The sequence below is a fragment of the Camelus bactrianus genome, chromosome 8 (assembly GCF_048773025.1).
Source record: "Camelus bactrianus isolate YW-2024 breed Bactrian camel chromosome 8, ASM4877302v1, whole genome shotgun sequence".
Lineage (NCBI taxonomy): Eukaryota > Metazoa > Chordata > Mammalia > Artiodactyla > Camelidae > Camelus > Camelus bactrianus.
Genome location: NC_133546.1, coordinates 39,776,711 through 39,789,998, shown reverse-complemented (window position 1 = coordinate 39,789,998; position 13,288 = coordinate 39,776,711). Strand labels below are relative to the sequence as shown.

Here is a 13,288-nt window from a genome sequence, read left to right as displayed (position 1 = left end):
GAATCATTGTGGTAAAATGAAGCTAAAAATGAAAGAGGCACTTAGACCATAATAAAGGACCGCTTTTAGTTGTTACAACTAGTTTGGCCTATGGTAAATAAAGGATATAGTGGGTTTCTCCCCTGACCCCTGCATAATCTGATTCATGAAGTTACCAGTAACAGCAGCATTTATGATCTCCATTCGGACAGTTTATATATCCAGTATGTTTCTACGTTGATGCTGTGAGTGGCTATCAGACTCATGGAGTGCACTGCCAAATCAGACCATTCCCTGGAGCTGCACATCAGGAGCCTCTGCAGGTGAAGCCTGCTCAGAATACTCCATGGCCACACTGGTTACAGCTGACCAGCTGCACAGCAAAGGAGATCTGAGCTAGTAATGCAGCATTAAATATTAACTTTTGCCTGTCTGAGCTACCGTGAGAGTTGATTTCAGGCTCGTCTTTATTGCATGGTAGTCTGCTAAGCAATAAATAGCTAAGAAGATTGATTAATGGCTCCAATGAAGTGAAGACATTTAAGCAATCACCAAAGCTGTTTGCTGCTATTACACTGTAAATCAATAATAATTATTCCTGTTGGAGAGAAAACTATCATGGCACCTTTTTTTTAATATAAGAAATCTGATTTTTTGTTCTCTTCTGACCTCCAGAAGACCTTCCTTAGAGAGCAATGTTAGGATGGATAGCTAGCTGCTGCTTTTCTGGAAAAATGATTAGATTAGACAGTAAAGGTTAGTCTCAGTTGTCAACAAGATTAGGATTCAGAATCATATATATATATATGTATTCAGTAATTGTGAAAATCTCAGGTGCTGGAATAGATCATCCTCACCTGGAGTGCTCACATGGCATCTGGCCACTTAAAAGTGCTTGTCCGTTGTTTCACGTGAGACTGGACTCCTGCACTGTCAAATCTGCACTTCAGTGGTCATCTGTCAGCAGCCCCATTGAAGCTAATATTTATTAAGGACTCAGTGCATGTATTTTTTGTACATTGACTCAATTTGTCCTCATAAAACACTATAAAGTAGGAACTGTTATTCCCACTTCCAGATGAGGAGATTAAAAAAGTTCATAAATTGTCCAAAGTCACAGAGGGCAGAGCCAAGTTTGGACTCAGGTTTACCTTATACCAAACTTTATGCATAACTGTTATACCTAAAGGTCCCAGAGTTCTCAGTTCATGGCACCCTTACTGTCTCAGAAACTTTTTTCACGACATCCCTAAACCAAAATGAATACCTAACAGTTCTATTGGTTAAATCCAGACAACTTAAGTATTTGTGTCCTAACAAGGTAATATCTATTTTGAAAAGTAATATGGATAAATTGAAAGAAAAAAATTTATTTCGTCTTTAACCACAATTACTACAGAGATAAATACACCTACTGGGCACTGCACAGTATCTCAAGTCTTGGAAGCAAGACATGCCACCTACATTTCCTGTTCCATATTGATTTTTGTGTAGACCTTGCATTTGATCAAAGCAACCACCAAAAACCCAGTTTTTAAAAAAATGATGACAAAGCGATGATGTCAGCAAAAGGAATATAATATGATTGAATGCTGAAACTACAAACCACCTTACTGTGTAGCAGTTTGTGCAGTATTCAAGATATTTACCTCAAAACTTTTAAATATCCTGCGGCACCCCTGTGAATTTACTGTGGTGCCCCAATGTGCCTTGGCACACAGTTTGGGAACTATGGTGCTACACTAGACTGCTAGATAGTAGCACCAGGTACTCAAGTTTTGCTACCTGGAGGCTTTCTAAACCTCTAAGAATTCTGGACTAGGTAAACAGTGGAGGTCCTCCAGAGAACTAGATCCTAGCCTCTGGCTACTATGGTATTAGAAGTAGATATAGGGCTACTACAGTGACATTGCGCTTTTATAGAATGTCACCTCCCTGAGGTGTAATGCAATAGTAATAGATGTGGATTCAAATTCTAGCCTTACTGATTACTGACTTTATAATAATAATAATAACTATTATTATCATTATACTTTTTATTGGTCACTACTATGAACCAGCCATTATACAAAGCATTTTCATATAATTACATAATTTAATCTTCATAATAACCTGCTAGGTTGGACTGATTATCTTTATTTTGCAAATGGTAAAACTGAAGCATTGAGTAGTTTAAAAATTTGTTCAAGATCATATGACCAGTAAGTCTTAGGAAAGTTACTTAACTTTCCAAATTCTCTTACCTCATCTTTAAAGTGGGAGAAATAATGTCTGGCTGAATAAATATTGATTTTAGTATACTTTTAATTTCCACTACAGGGAAAAGGTAGATGGAAGAAAAAATAGCCCCTAAATTTTCAAGTGTGAAGTCTTTTCAATAGACCATTTTACCTTTTAACCATACACAGTTATTGTTTAATAAAACAATCATTCCCTGAATAGCTCTGAGGTTCCACAGATTTTTTTTTTTTTTAAATTTCGAGTAAAGCCATCATTTGCCCTAGCATCAGGCTAGGGAAAAGGAGGGAGAGGAACACTGGAGGGATGACTCCTAACTCTAGAGAAGAGATGCTTTGTTGAAATCTTGCGCTGGGGACATCTGAAGACTTGGCTGATCCCGGTAACATGCTCTTGCCTTTACATTCTAAAGCCACGGCCACAGGTTGTGGTCACCTGGGCTAGAGAGAGTGATGACAACATTTGCCCACATTGGCTGTCCCATGCCTTTTTGGACATTTACAGTGGCAAGTTGAGCTTGGAAGATCAACATATGCATTTAACGTTTGCCCTTCTCATTCTCGTACCTGGTTTTAATGTTTTTACTGCTACAGGAGTGGTATTGTTCCATAGGCCTTCCCACACTTCGCCAAACTGACCAGATCCTAATCGCTTCAGAAGTTGTATGGAGCTGCGGTCGATCTCCCACTGGTCCACAGTTTTATATGACAAGCCAATTGGAGCTGGGACTTGTATCTGTTTCACAGAATAATTAGAATACCAGTAAGAAAAAAGTTAGATTTTTTTTTTTGGCTGAAAACAATAGTCTAGGTCCTTTTAAAAAGAGGCATCATTTTTAAAAACAAAATACTGTATGTTTTATTCTAATTAAAATGGAAAACAACTGTGGTAGAATCTGTATCGTTACCTCTTCAAGCTGCTCTTCTAAATCCTTCTAAGTCAGGCACCTTGCTGTCCATCTTTCCTACCCCACATCCAATCAATACCTCCCTCAAATGGCTATGGAGTGCTCTCTGCCTTCTTGCCTAGCTAAATCAAGTTTCAAGGTCAAATTGAAGTTCTGTCTCATCCACAGTTATGGCCATACAGTCTTTGTTGAAACTACTAAACTCTACGGTTATAGCGGAAAAAGAAGACAGTTTGTAAATGAACGGGCATTTCTATGTTTCAATAAAATTTATTTACAAAAATAAGTGTGGGGCAGTCTTGGCTCATGGGCCATATAGTTTGCTTATCCATTCTTTTGGTATTCAGATGACCTTTTTTTCCTGAACTGACATATCACATGACAATTCAATATCTGAAGGAAAAAAGTTAACTTCAAAAATAAGGGAAAACACCTTGAAAGCATGTCACCTTTAAGCATGGTTTTTCCAGCTTGACACACAGGCCATCACTTGTCTTGGTGTAGTGACTCACAAATTCATTCAGTGTTGAAAAGGTTCTTCTCTGGGTGAGGAAAAAGCCCCCTTCATCCAGTGTTCTGATTCTGTAGTGTTTCACAACCCCATCATGTAAAACTGGAACCCAAAATAAGTCCTGTTAATAAACTTCTTGCCAAAGTGAAGCAGATTTACTTATTTTGTGATGACAGTTTCAATGCATGGAATAAAGTTTTAACAGGTTCTATTTAATTCTCAACTTTGTTTCAGAAAAGACTTCGGTAAGCTTACAGAGGACATATAGCAGAATAAAAAAGTAAAAGAATGGGGAAATCGTATTTTAAAGGAAATATAAGATAAAAATAAAAGTAAGGTTAGCACTTAAAAAAACTATGCTTTGAGGCCTAATATACTTGTTTAAAACAAGCTATAAAATTGACTCTATCATTCTAGCCATGCAAAGAAGGAAATAACAGTTTCACAAATCACAGCATTCATAAGAAAATCATAAAAGGTGTTTAGAAACAGTTCTTTATGGCACAGAGAGAGACAAGGGAGAATTTTCTCCCATGAAATCCTATAACATAGACACTGAAATAAAACAAACAGTGTTCTCAGTACTATCCTACAATAATACAAGGAATTCCACAGGGTCGTTCATTATATTGTTTCTTGATGCAGGCCAACAACGGATGTCCAAGCACAGCACAATAAAAGCAATTTCACAGAGCCGAAAATGATGCGGCCCATGTATACCACTCTCCAGCAGTACTGCTTAGTCCAAAAGTAAATCCTGTAGCATCTAGAGGAATAAAGAGACTGTATACCCTTTTTTAAGTTATCTGACAATGTAGTGGATGTTTTGTTGCTTTTACCTGTCACCAACCATTGTCCCTTCTTCTGGTAATGGCACCCCAATTTTCCTCAGAGAATTGTTGCTCCTCTAAGAGCTTGCAGTCCAGAGGGACCTGGTGCCAACCCTGAGCTAAGGAAGGCACAATCAGAGCCAATTCCAAGACTTGTGTTAGAGAGCTCAAAGAAGACAGGGAGAGTCTGTTGTTATTTTGGATTCATTTCTGTTTAACTGCTGGGAGTCTGGAGCTACTGCAAAATGCTTGCCCTGACAAGCAAGAGCTTGCTGGGAAGAGAGGCAGCTCAGTGGGAAAGCAGCGTCTCAATGTGGAAAGTGAAGCTTCGCCCCTGGAGCCAGCCAGGCTTGGCTTTTCACCTATAAGAGTGAATTAATTACCTTTTTTGCTTAAACTAGTTTGAATCAGGTTTTTTTGCACTTATATTTAAAATATTGACTAATGCATTTCATCACCTATTCTTTCACTTAGTAAAGTTATCGAAAAGCATTGAGCAGCATGTACCGGAATATAGATATTCTGAATTCCTTGCTAAATAGAGAAACTTAAGCTTACTAATCAGCCAAGCTGGAACAATGCTCTTATGAAAGGAAAAAAGACTGAGTAGAAGACATCTCAATTCTAGCATGGACCCTGACTGAAGGCATGCCAATCGCTAGCTAAAATGAAACAAAACAAACAAAAAAGAGACAATATCAAATACTGGCAAGGAAGCAGAGTAACTGGAACTCTCATACACAGTTGATGGAAATGCAGTTTTTACAATCACTTTGAAAACTGTCTGTTATGATCTACTAAAGTTGAACAAGTCATGCCTACAATACAGTAATTTCACTCCAGAGCACATAACCAACAAAATGCACAATATATTCACCAAAACACATCTATAAGAATGCTTTTAGTGGCATTATTTGTAAGAGCCTAAACCTGGAAATGACTCAAATGTCCATCAACTGTAAAATGGACTAATAAATTATTATATACTATACAGAGTTATAAGTAAACTATAAATATACATATCAAGATGAATGAATCTTATAAACACAAAAATATGATTCCATTATTTAAAAACAAGAACTATGTTAGGAGTCAGACTGGTATGTTGATAATATTCTGTTTCTTGACTGGGTGCTGGTTGCTTGGATGTATTCACTTTGTGAATAATCACCAAACTAAATTCTTATGAATTTTGCACTTTTATTGTGTGTGCCATACATCGATTTAAAAGGATATGAAAAAAATGATTATTTGCTCCGGTTCATGGACAAATGGAAGATTAAGCCTCCAAAGTGCTATATCATAGCACATGCTGAATTATTTCAGTCAGGAAAGCTATTAAGGTAAATATTACCCAGTTCGCACCTTGGATATCAAAATTATGACAAAGGAGCCAAAATATAGTAATGGGGAAAGGATAGTATCTTCAATAAATGGTGTTGAGAAATCTGGACAGCCACATACAAAAGAATGAAACCAGACAGCTATCTTACACCACTCACAAAAATTAGCTTGAAATGAGTTAAAAACTTGAATGTAAAACCTGAAACCATAAAACTAGAATTAAAAATAGGGAGGTAACCTCCTTGACATCACTCTTGGCAGTGATTTTTTGTATTTGACACCAAAAGCAAAGGCAACAAAAGCAAAAATAAACAAGTGAGACTACATCAAACTAAAATGCTTCTGCAGCAGAGGAAATTAGCAACAAAAGTAAAAGGCAGCTTATAGAATGGGAGAAAATAATTTGAAACCACGTAACTGGTAAGGGATTAATATCCAAAATACACAAAGAACTCATAGAACTCAATAGTTGAAAAAAAAAAAAGCAGCAAATAACCCAATTAAAAACCTGGCAAAGGACCTGAATAGATACTTTTTTCAAAAAAGAGACCTATAAATGGCCAATAAGTACATGAAAAGGTGCTCAGCCTCACTAACCATCAGGGAAATGCAAATCAAAACCTCAAAGAGCTATCACTTCACACTTGATAGCATGGCTATTATCAAAAAGACACAAGATAACAAAGGCTGGCAAGGAAGTGGAGAAAAGGAAACCCTTGTATGTTATTGGCAGGAATGTAACTGGTACAGCCACTGTGGAAAACAGTATGGTGGTTTCTTAAGAAGTTAAAAATGGAGCTAGCTAAAAATAAATAAATAAATAAATAAATAAAATAGAGCTAGCTACTATAACAGTCCCACTTCTGGATATATATCCAAAGAAACAAAATCTGTATATCTATATGTTATAGATATATAGATATATACAGAGAGAAAAAGAATGGGAGCAAGAACTATTATTCAGCCTTAAAAAAAAAGGAAATTTGTCATTTGCAGCAATGTGGATAAACCTGGAGGGCACTGTGCTAAGTGAAATAAGACAGAGGAAGATGAATACTGTATAGTGTCACTTATATCTGGAATCTTCTTTTAAAAAAAAATTGAACTCAGAAACAGAGAGTATTAAAAAAATGGGCTGGTGGTGGGGAAGGGAGTGAGAATAGGGAGAAACTGGTAAAAGGGTAGAGACTTTCAGCTACACGATGAATAAGGTCTGAGCAGCTAGTGTGTAACATGGTGACTATAGTTGCTAACACTGTATTGTACAACTGAAATTTGCTAAGAGAATAAAACTTACATGTTCTCACCAAAAAAAGAGATAAATATGTGAGATGATGGATATGTTAATTAACTCTATGTGAGGAGGGGATCCTTACACAATGTATATGTATTTCAAATCATCATGCTGTACATTTTAAATGTCTTTTCATTTTATTTGTCAATTATATCTCAATAAAACTGAAAAAAATCATATCACCTGCATACAGGAAGATATTTTACTTTCAGTTCTATATATTAAAATACAGAGAGCAGGTATACATTTAGCTTCTCCGAAAGTAATATAAGGTTCTTAAATTACAATTTTTTTAGTGTCTGGAACACATCCTTGTACTTTCTGATCTGTCAAATTACCATTCCTACTGACTGTAATTTTTGGGCAATGTTAATTGCCTTGCATAATCATCGCCAAATAGAGGGGTTTTATTAGGATATAGAGCTAGGCTCATAACATATTCCTGTACATGGGTTAAAAGGCTAACTACAAAAAAAAAAAAAAAAAACAAGGAGAGCTATAAACAATATTAGCCCCAATTCATTTCTCCACAAAGTAATAAAAATATTAGAAGTAGAAAGGTAGCTAACAATAAATTATACCTGTAATTTATATAAATTATTGGCCTGAAAATTCAAGCTTTGCTATTTATCAAAAAGAAAAGTACATAAATTATAGCTGAGATGTCTAGCAAGCCAATAGATCTATAGTTGGAAATGATGGGAAGCAATAAAAAAAATTCTCCTTTTTTAATCAAGAAGGACTATATCTGGCTCCAAACTGAGTGATACATGGAAATTAAACATAAATTTGGGAATTCCTTTTTAACGCACCACAAAAGACCTAATGATTTCCAAGCTAGAGACTAAAGACAATAGATGACTGAAAGGTTAAAATACTCCTTGTGATTTTCTTAATAAGGGATGCAAATCCCTATGATTGATATGGCTTTGGCAATTGCTATTGATTATAAAGAAAGCCTAAATAAATGTTTGCCAACTATTTGTAGATAAAGGTTTAAACTCTCAACTGTAAAAACCAATACTTTCAATACATCTAGAGCTGTCAAGCACAATAAAAGTAATTTTGTTAACTACAAAAAGCTATAGACAGGGAGATGGGAGACCCAGGTTACAATTTAACTGGTATATGATCAAAACATGGCAATGTCACTGGGACTCCATTTCTTCATCATTAAAATAGAAGTGCAGGCTTTAAGAAATCTTCAAATTTCCAAATGGTTCCACCATAATGTTCAGACATTTCTAATGACTATTGCTTTCTCTCTGTGAATTCTTTCCTGTCTCTTGTCTGGTCCCTGTGATCTTTACTAATGAACCAAACCTATTCTAAATTCCACAGACTATAAGTGAATGATAATGCTTGTGCCATTCCTATTGTGAATTACTATGAGTTCAGATTAGCTAAGCATTTTAATAGTTCAATTGCAAAACATAGAAGGCTAACTATAAAATATAATGGACTCATCCATCAATAAATTTAGAAGCATCACTACTGAATGAACTGAGCTACTAAAAGTCCAGGCAACCTGAGTTTACATCTTGACTCTCATTTATGCTTTTTGACCTAGGGCAAAATGTCTCACCTGTCAATTGATGAATCTACCAGAACATGCCCAAAAATTAGGATATATTGCAGAGATGTAGGTAAGCGTGTGTGAGGAGTATGATAAAGGTTTGTTGAACATTGAAAGAATTCAACTGTTTCTGCCCATGACCTTCTATAAGGACCATGGCACTGGTTACCTGATCATTTGGTCACCTTTACCTCCAAGGTAACTGATTCTGTGGGAAGCCATGTGATACAGATGGAATCTTAGGATTTCAGTCCTATATGCCAGGCCCAAATGCATTTAGAAGTAATTGGTGGCAGACACAGAAGCCCAGCTTTTCCCAAATGGTGAGACCTTATTTTACATTGTCTCTGATGATAGAAAATGGTTTGCCACTGCTCAAAGGAGTGAGATTTCATCAAAAAGTGCGTTCAAAGAATTCTGTCCCCAGTTTACCACATGGCTAACATATTATTCAGAACATATTAAGTAAGTATGAAATCCAAATTACTCCAAAATTAGGTTTGAAAAAGACAGAACCTCCATGAGTTAACTTTAGAATACAATATAAACATTAAGTTAGAGGCTGTGTCTGCAAGACATGAAAACAACCTATTAGGCTCAGTGAAAAAATATCAGTATAATGAGTAGTTTGGCATTTTATAGATAAACAAATAGTTGATTGAGCAGATTTTCATTTTTCAGCTGGTCTTCTGGCATCATCTGGGCACAGCCTTATTCCTAGTGACTGATAATAATCTGTTCCCATACTGAGTAAAACAATATGACTTAGATGATTGAGCAAAGGATAGAAAATCAAGAACTCATTGCCCTAATCTTATTCTGCCAGTGATTTGTTCTTTGACCTTCGGCAAGGAATTTCATTTCAGTTTCCTTATCTAGAAAATGAGAATAATGATCTTATCTATGTACTCCCACAGGGATAGTTTGAGTGTCATTATTCACAAAGGATGATAGATATTTCTAAATGTGTGGTGTGTGAGTACTATAGTAGGATATCAGTATTATCAAATAGCATTGTCAACAAAGGAGAGCCACTTTCAAAGTAAAATTTTCCACTCTTTGCACAATAATGGCTACATTTTGTAGTGGCCACCAAACACACTAAGTGAAGAAATTTCTATTTATTCTGTGTGAAAGAACTCCTGCACCTATAAACTCCTATTTATTTGGTTTCTCTTTGGAAGGTTGGATTGTACTTTCAAAACTGTGAAAATCATGATAATTTCTCCTATGCCATTGCTTCAGAAATCATGCTAAGACAGTTTAACACCAACAAGTAAATAACATTTAACTGAGATATTATAGCCCTCATTAAAACACTCATTTTACACTGTATTTTGTTTGACAGCAAATAGAGTAGGATTCCAGTATGAGTAGTTTTGAAAGGAAAAAGTACATCTGTCTCAAAATAGTACAGTGGTATCATGTAGAAGAATTGTTCTCCCCTCTTCTGGGGAAAAAAATCCACTAAAGCTAAAGGAACAGACAAAATTAACTCTTTTCATGGATAAAACCCAACTAGTAAGTCTCCAAGGGCACTTGCCTCCCAGCGAGGCATATTCAGTGTTCTGTGGACATTGATCAGTAAGTTTGACTATTAAACTGGTAGGTTGAGTTAAGTGAAGACTCATTAAGAGGATGTCTACCAAGGTGACTCAAAAAACTTACTAAAAAATCTATTTGAGGATACATCTGAAAGCTCTCATGTCCTGAGGTCTTCCAGGATTATTACTGGTCCAGGAGACCAGCTGAGGTACTTTCATAGTCAAAGACAACATAATCGATTACCGTCTACACAAAAATCAGCTATCTCTTCCATATTATAGCATAGAAATCATGAGTCTGAACCATATATTTATCCAGATACTTATGTTATTTTTGAGAAAACTGTTAGTTCTTATCCTCAAGACCCCTGTGGTCTAACTCCTTATGAAACCAGGCCAATCCCCTATCAAAACTGGCTCTTAAATTTTCAGAACAAAATGTCAGTTATGTTGTTTGTACATATGATATGAAGCCGAGCATCACTTTAATTAATACATAATTGTAACACTCAATATTTTGTCAGATAATTTAATTGAAAAGCATCTACCACAGTTCTACATGAAAATAGCATTTGCAGCATCTGATATTGCAGAGAAAAGTGTCTGGGAAGCAACTTGACTCTTTTTTCTTCTTGGGACTATAACTTCTCACTATTATATCTGCATTAATCACCAAGAATTTACATCCTTGGATTATATTATCTCAGTTTCCTACAGAAAATCTTTCACTGGGTTAAGATCTAATGTGATATGAGAGCCAATGCTTCTACTTTTCAAAACTTACCCTAAGAAAATAATCCAAGTATTTACATGCATTGATTTAGTTTTATCTCTGCTTTGTTCTGGAATGATCCAAAGGCTTGCATAAATTATCAAAATAAAATAAAATTTAAGATAAGTGCATGAAGGTAACAGGACAAAAAGGAAAGGAAGGGCGATGACTCCAGGAGCAAGGCTGGTAGTCTTTATGTAAGGTATTCTTTAGATTCCATTCCAGGTTTGCTAGATGTGTGCCAAAGACTAGGCTCTCTGCATTCTTGGCAGCTCCCAACCATGAGGGAAACTCATTCATTGAGTTACCTGATTCCCTGAAGAAAACATTAGCAAACTGTTACAAAAAACCAAAAAAGAAACACAATACAACTATTCCTGAGAGATGAAATGAGAGAGAAATTTCTCACATAGGTCCTCATAAAGGAAAACACAGAAAATGTACTGAGCAACGTCCTCGTCAACATTCTTAATAGGAAATACACCAACACATTGCAAAGGGCTGGTTCTTATAATGTCCACTACTGTTGGCCCATTTACAACATGAAATTCAATAAAAGCACTTGTACAGGAAACTAAACACTGATGATGATGATTTCCAAAATAGGAAAAGCAATAGGGATGTTCAGTGCAGCATTTTTACAGCATTAAATGACAAATCTGAAAATTGAGAATTTAAAAATATAATCATAAAAATTAGGCAATAACAAGAAAAATATATAACATGTTAAGTGAAATAAATGGGATACAAAATTAAGAGAATAATAATGGATACATCTGGCCACTCACACGTCCTGGCGACCCTTCCTGCAGAAGGAACCCAACTGAGGTTCCTTGTGAAAACTATAATGGCATAAGGGCTGAGATGATTGAATTTTCCAACATGATGCTAGTTGTGTTAGACTGGCAGAATTGTGAGTATTTTACTCACTCTGTTTTTCCAAACCAACTGTAATAAAAGTATAGTGAATTTAAAATAAAAACACATACATAATGCTTCCTGTTTTTAGAGAGGCAATATAAGAACTAACCACCAAAAAGAATGTCTATACATATTGCTCATGACACTGTCTATTATGATACTTGATATTCTTTATATAAAGACCCCCATGAACTCATTTGTCTTTGAACGTAACGCTTAAAATCATAATGGACCTCTTCTTACATAGCCCAGTGAGAAGCACAATATAGCTCCCTTTCTGCTTTATCTGCCAGGGAGCCCCTGGCTAAACTGATTTCTAAACTATGATAATTATCTCCCATTAGAGGCTTAGCAAGAACTACTTCTCTGTTCCTTTTCATTGATCTGTCTGTTTTATGTTTAGCTGTATTGTGTGCTGTGTATCAGCAACGTAAGCCAACTTAAAACCTTTCAGAGAAGTAAGTAAACATACTCACAAGTGAAATGATAAATAATCAAATAAAACGGCACATTACTAAACATAAGAAAGAATTTCTAATGAAATGAACTGCCCAGCGGAATAGGCTGGTTCTCTGGGGTTTCTGTTCATGGGAGGTTTGATGCTCCTCTTAGAAGTTTCAAATTATAAGAGATTCCTCAGAAACAGCAATATTAGACTAAACAGTTTTTGCAAATTCTACTATTCTATCAGTGGAAGGAGAATATGATATGGGTAAGACAAGAAATTTTAAAGGTGACAGTCTAAGTCCCTCTTTTACTGATGAACCTAGAGTTTCAAAATAAACTGCTACTTGTTGCAGGGCTGGAATCCAAGTCTAGTCTTCTAGGGTGTCCTGCAAATGATGGTAGAAATAATAGAAACCTTTAAATACTTATTTCCTGTTTCCTGTTTTGTTTTGTTTTGTTTTCAGGTAATAATTTACTAATTTCTCAGTAGAATGTTTTAGGCCTTTTCAAATGCCGTCTTCCCCTTCACTATGAAACTCTCCCTAAACTCGGGAAGCCTCCTCGATGATGAAGAAGACCTCAGGCCCTGAATTCCTCTCCTTCTCTCTGCACCTCGATTCACTAATTAGCAGACATGTTAAACAGAGTGAACATGAAAGTCCTTGAGAAATGTAATGAATGATAATTGAAATACCTTGAAATCAATTTTTATATTCTTGTGAGAATACAAAGGACCTTCTCATGTATTAGCTAATTGATTTTCATAGCAGAACATTGTCTCCTTCCATTTTTTCATTGTTTTTACACATTCAAGACAACTATTGGTAATGTACTCATTATTCCTTTGCATTTCCAAAAATAGATAGCTCTCATTCTTGGAAATGTCTTCATATTGGATGAGGACCCTTGATAGAAGACATGGTTC

At 35.8% G+C, this 13,288-nt stretch overlaps 1 protein-coding gene and 1 long non-coding RNA gene across 2 annotated transcripts in view; one reads left to right on the top strand and one right to left on the bottom strand.

The window, feature by feature from the left end:
• Nucleotides 1-3,566, top strand: part of LOC105077148 (uncharacterized) — a 35,825-nt gene extending 32,259 nt beyond the window's left edge. The window contains exon 3 of the long non-coding RNA XR_006728415.2: nucleotides 2,811-3,566. This is a non-coding gene — a long non-coding RNA (uncharacterized LOC105077148). The remainder of the gene's footprint in view (nucleotides 1-2,810) is intronic.
• The window catches only part of FRK (fyn related Src family tyrosine kinase), an 85,651-nt gene that overhangs the window by 18,028 nt on the left and 54,335 nt on the right, over nucleotides 1-13,288 (bottom strand). Inside the window, exons 3-4 of the mRNA XM_010965451.3 lie at nucleotides 3,574-3,737; nucleotides 2,784-2,952 (exon numbers count right to left, since the gene is read on the bottom strand). Of these exons, the coding sequence (XP_010963753.1) occupies nucleotides 2,784-2,952; nucleotides 3,574-3,737 (333 nt within the window). The remainder of the gene's footprint in view (nucleotides 1-2,783; nucleotides 2,953-3,573; nucleotides 3,738-13,288) is intronic.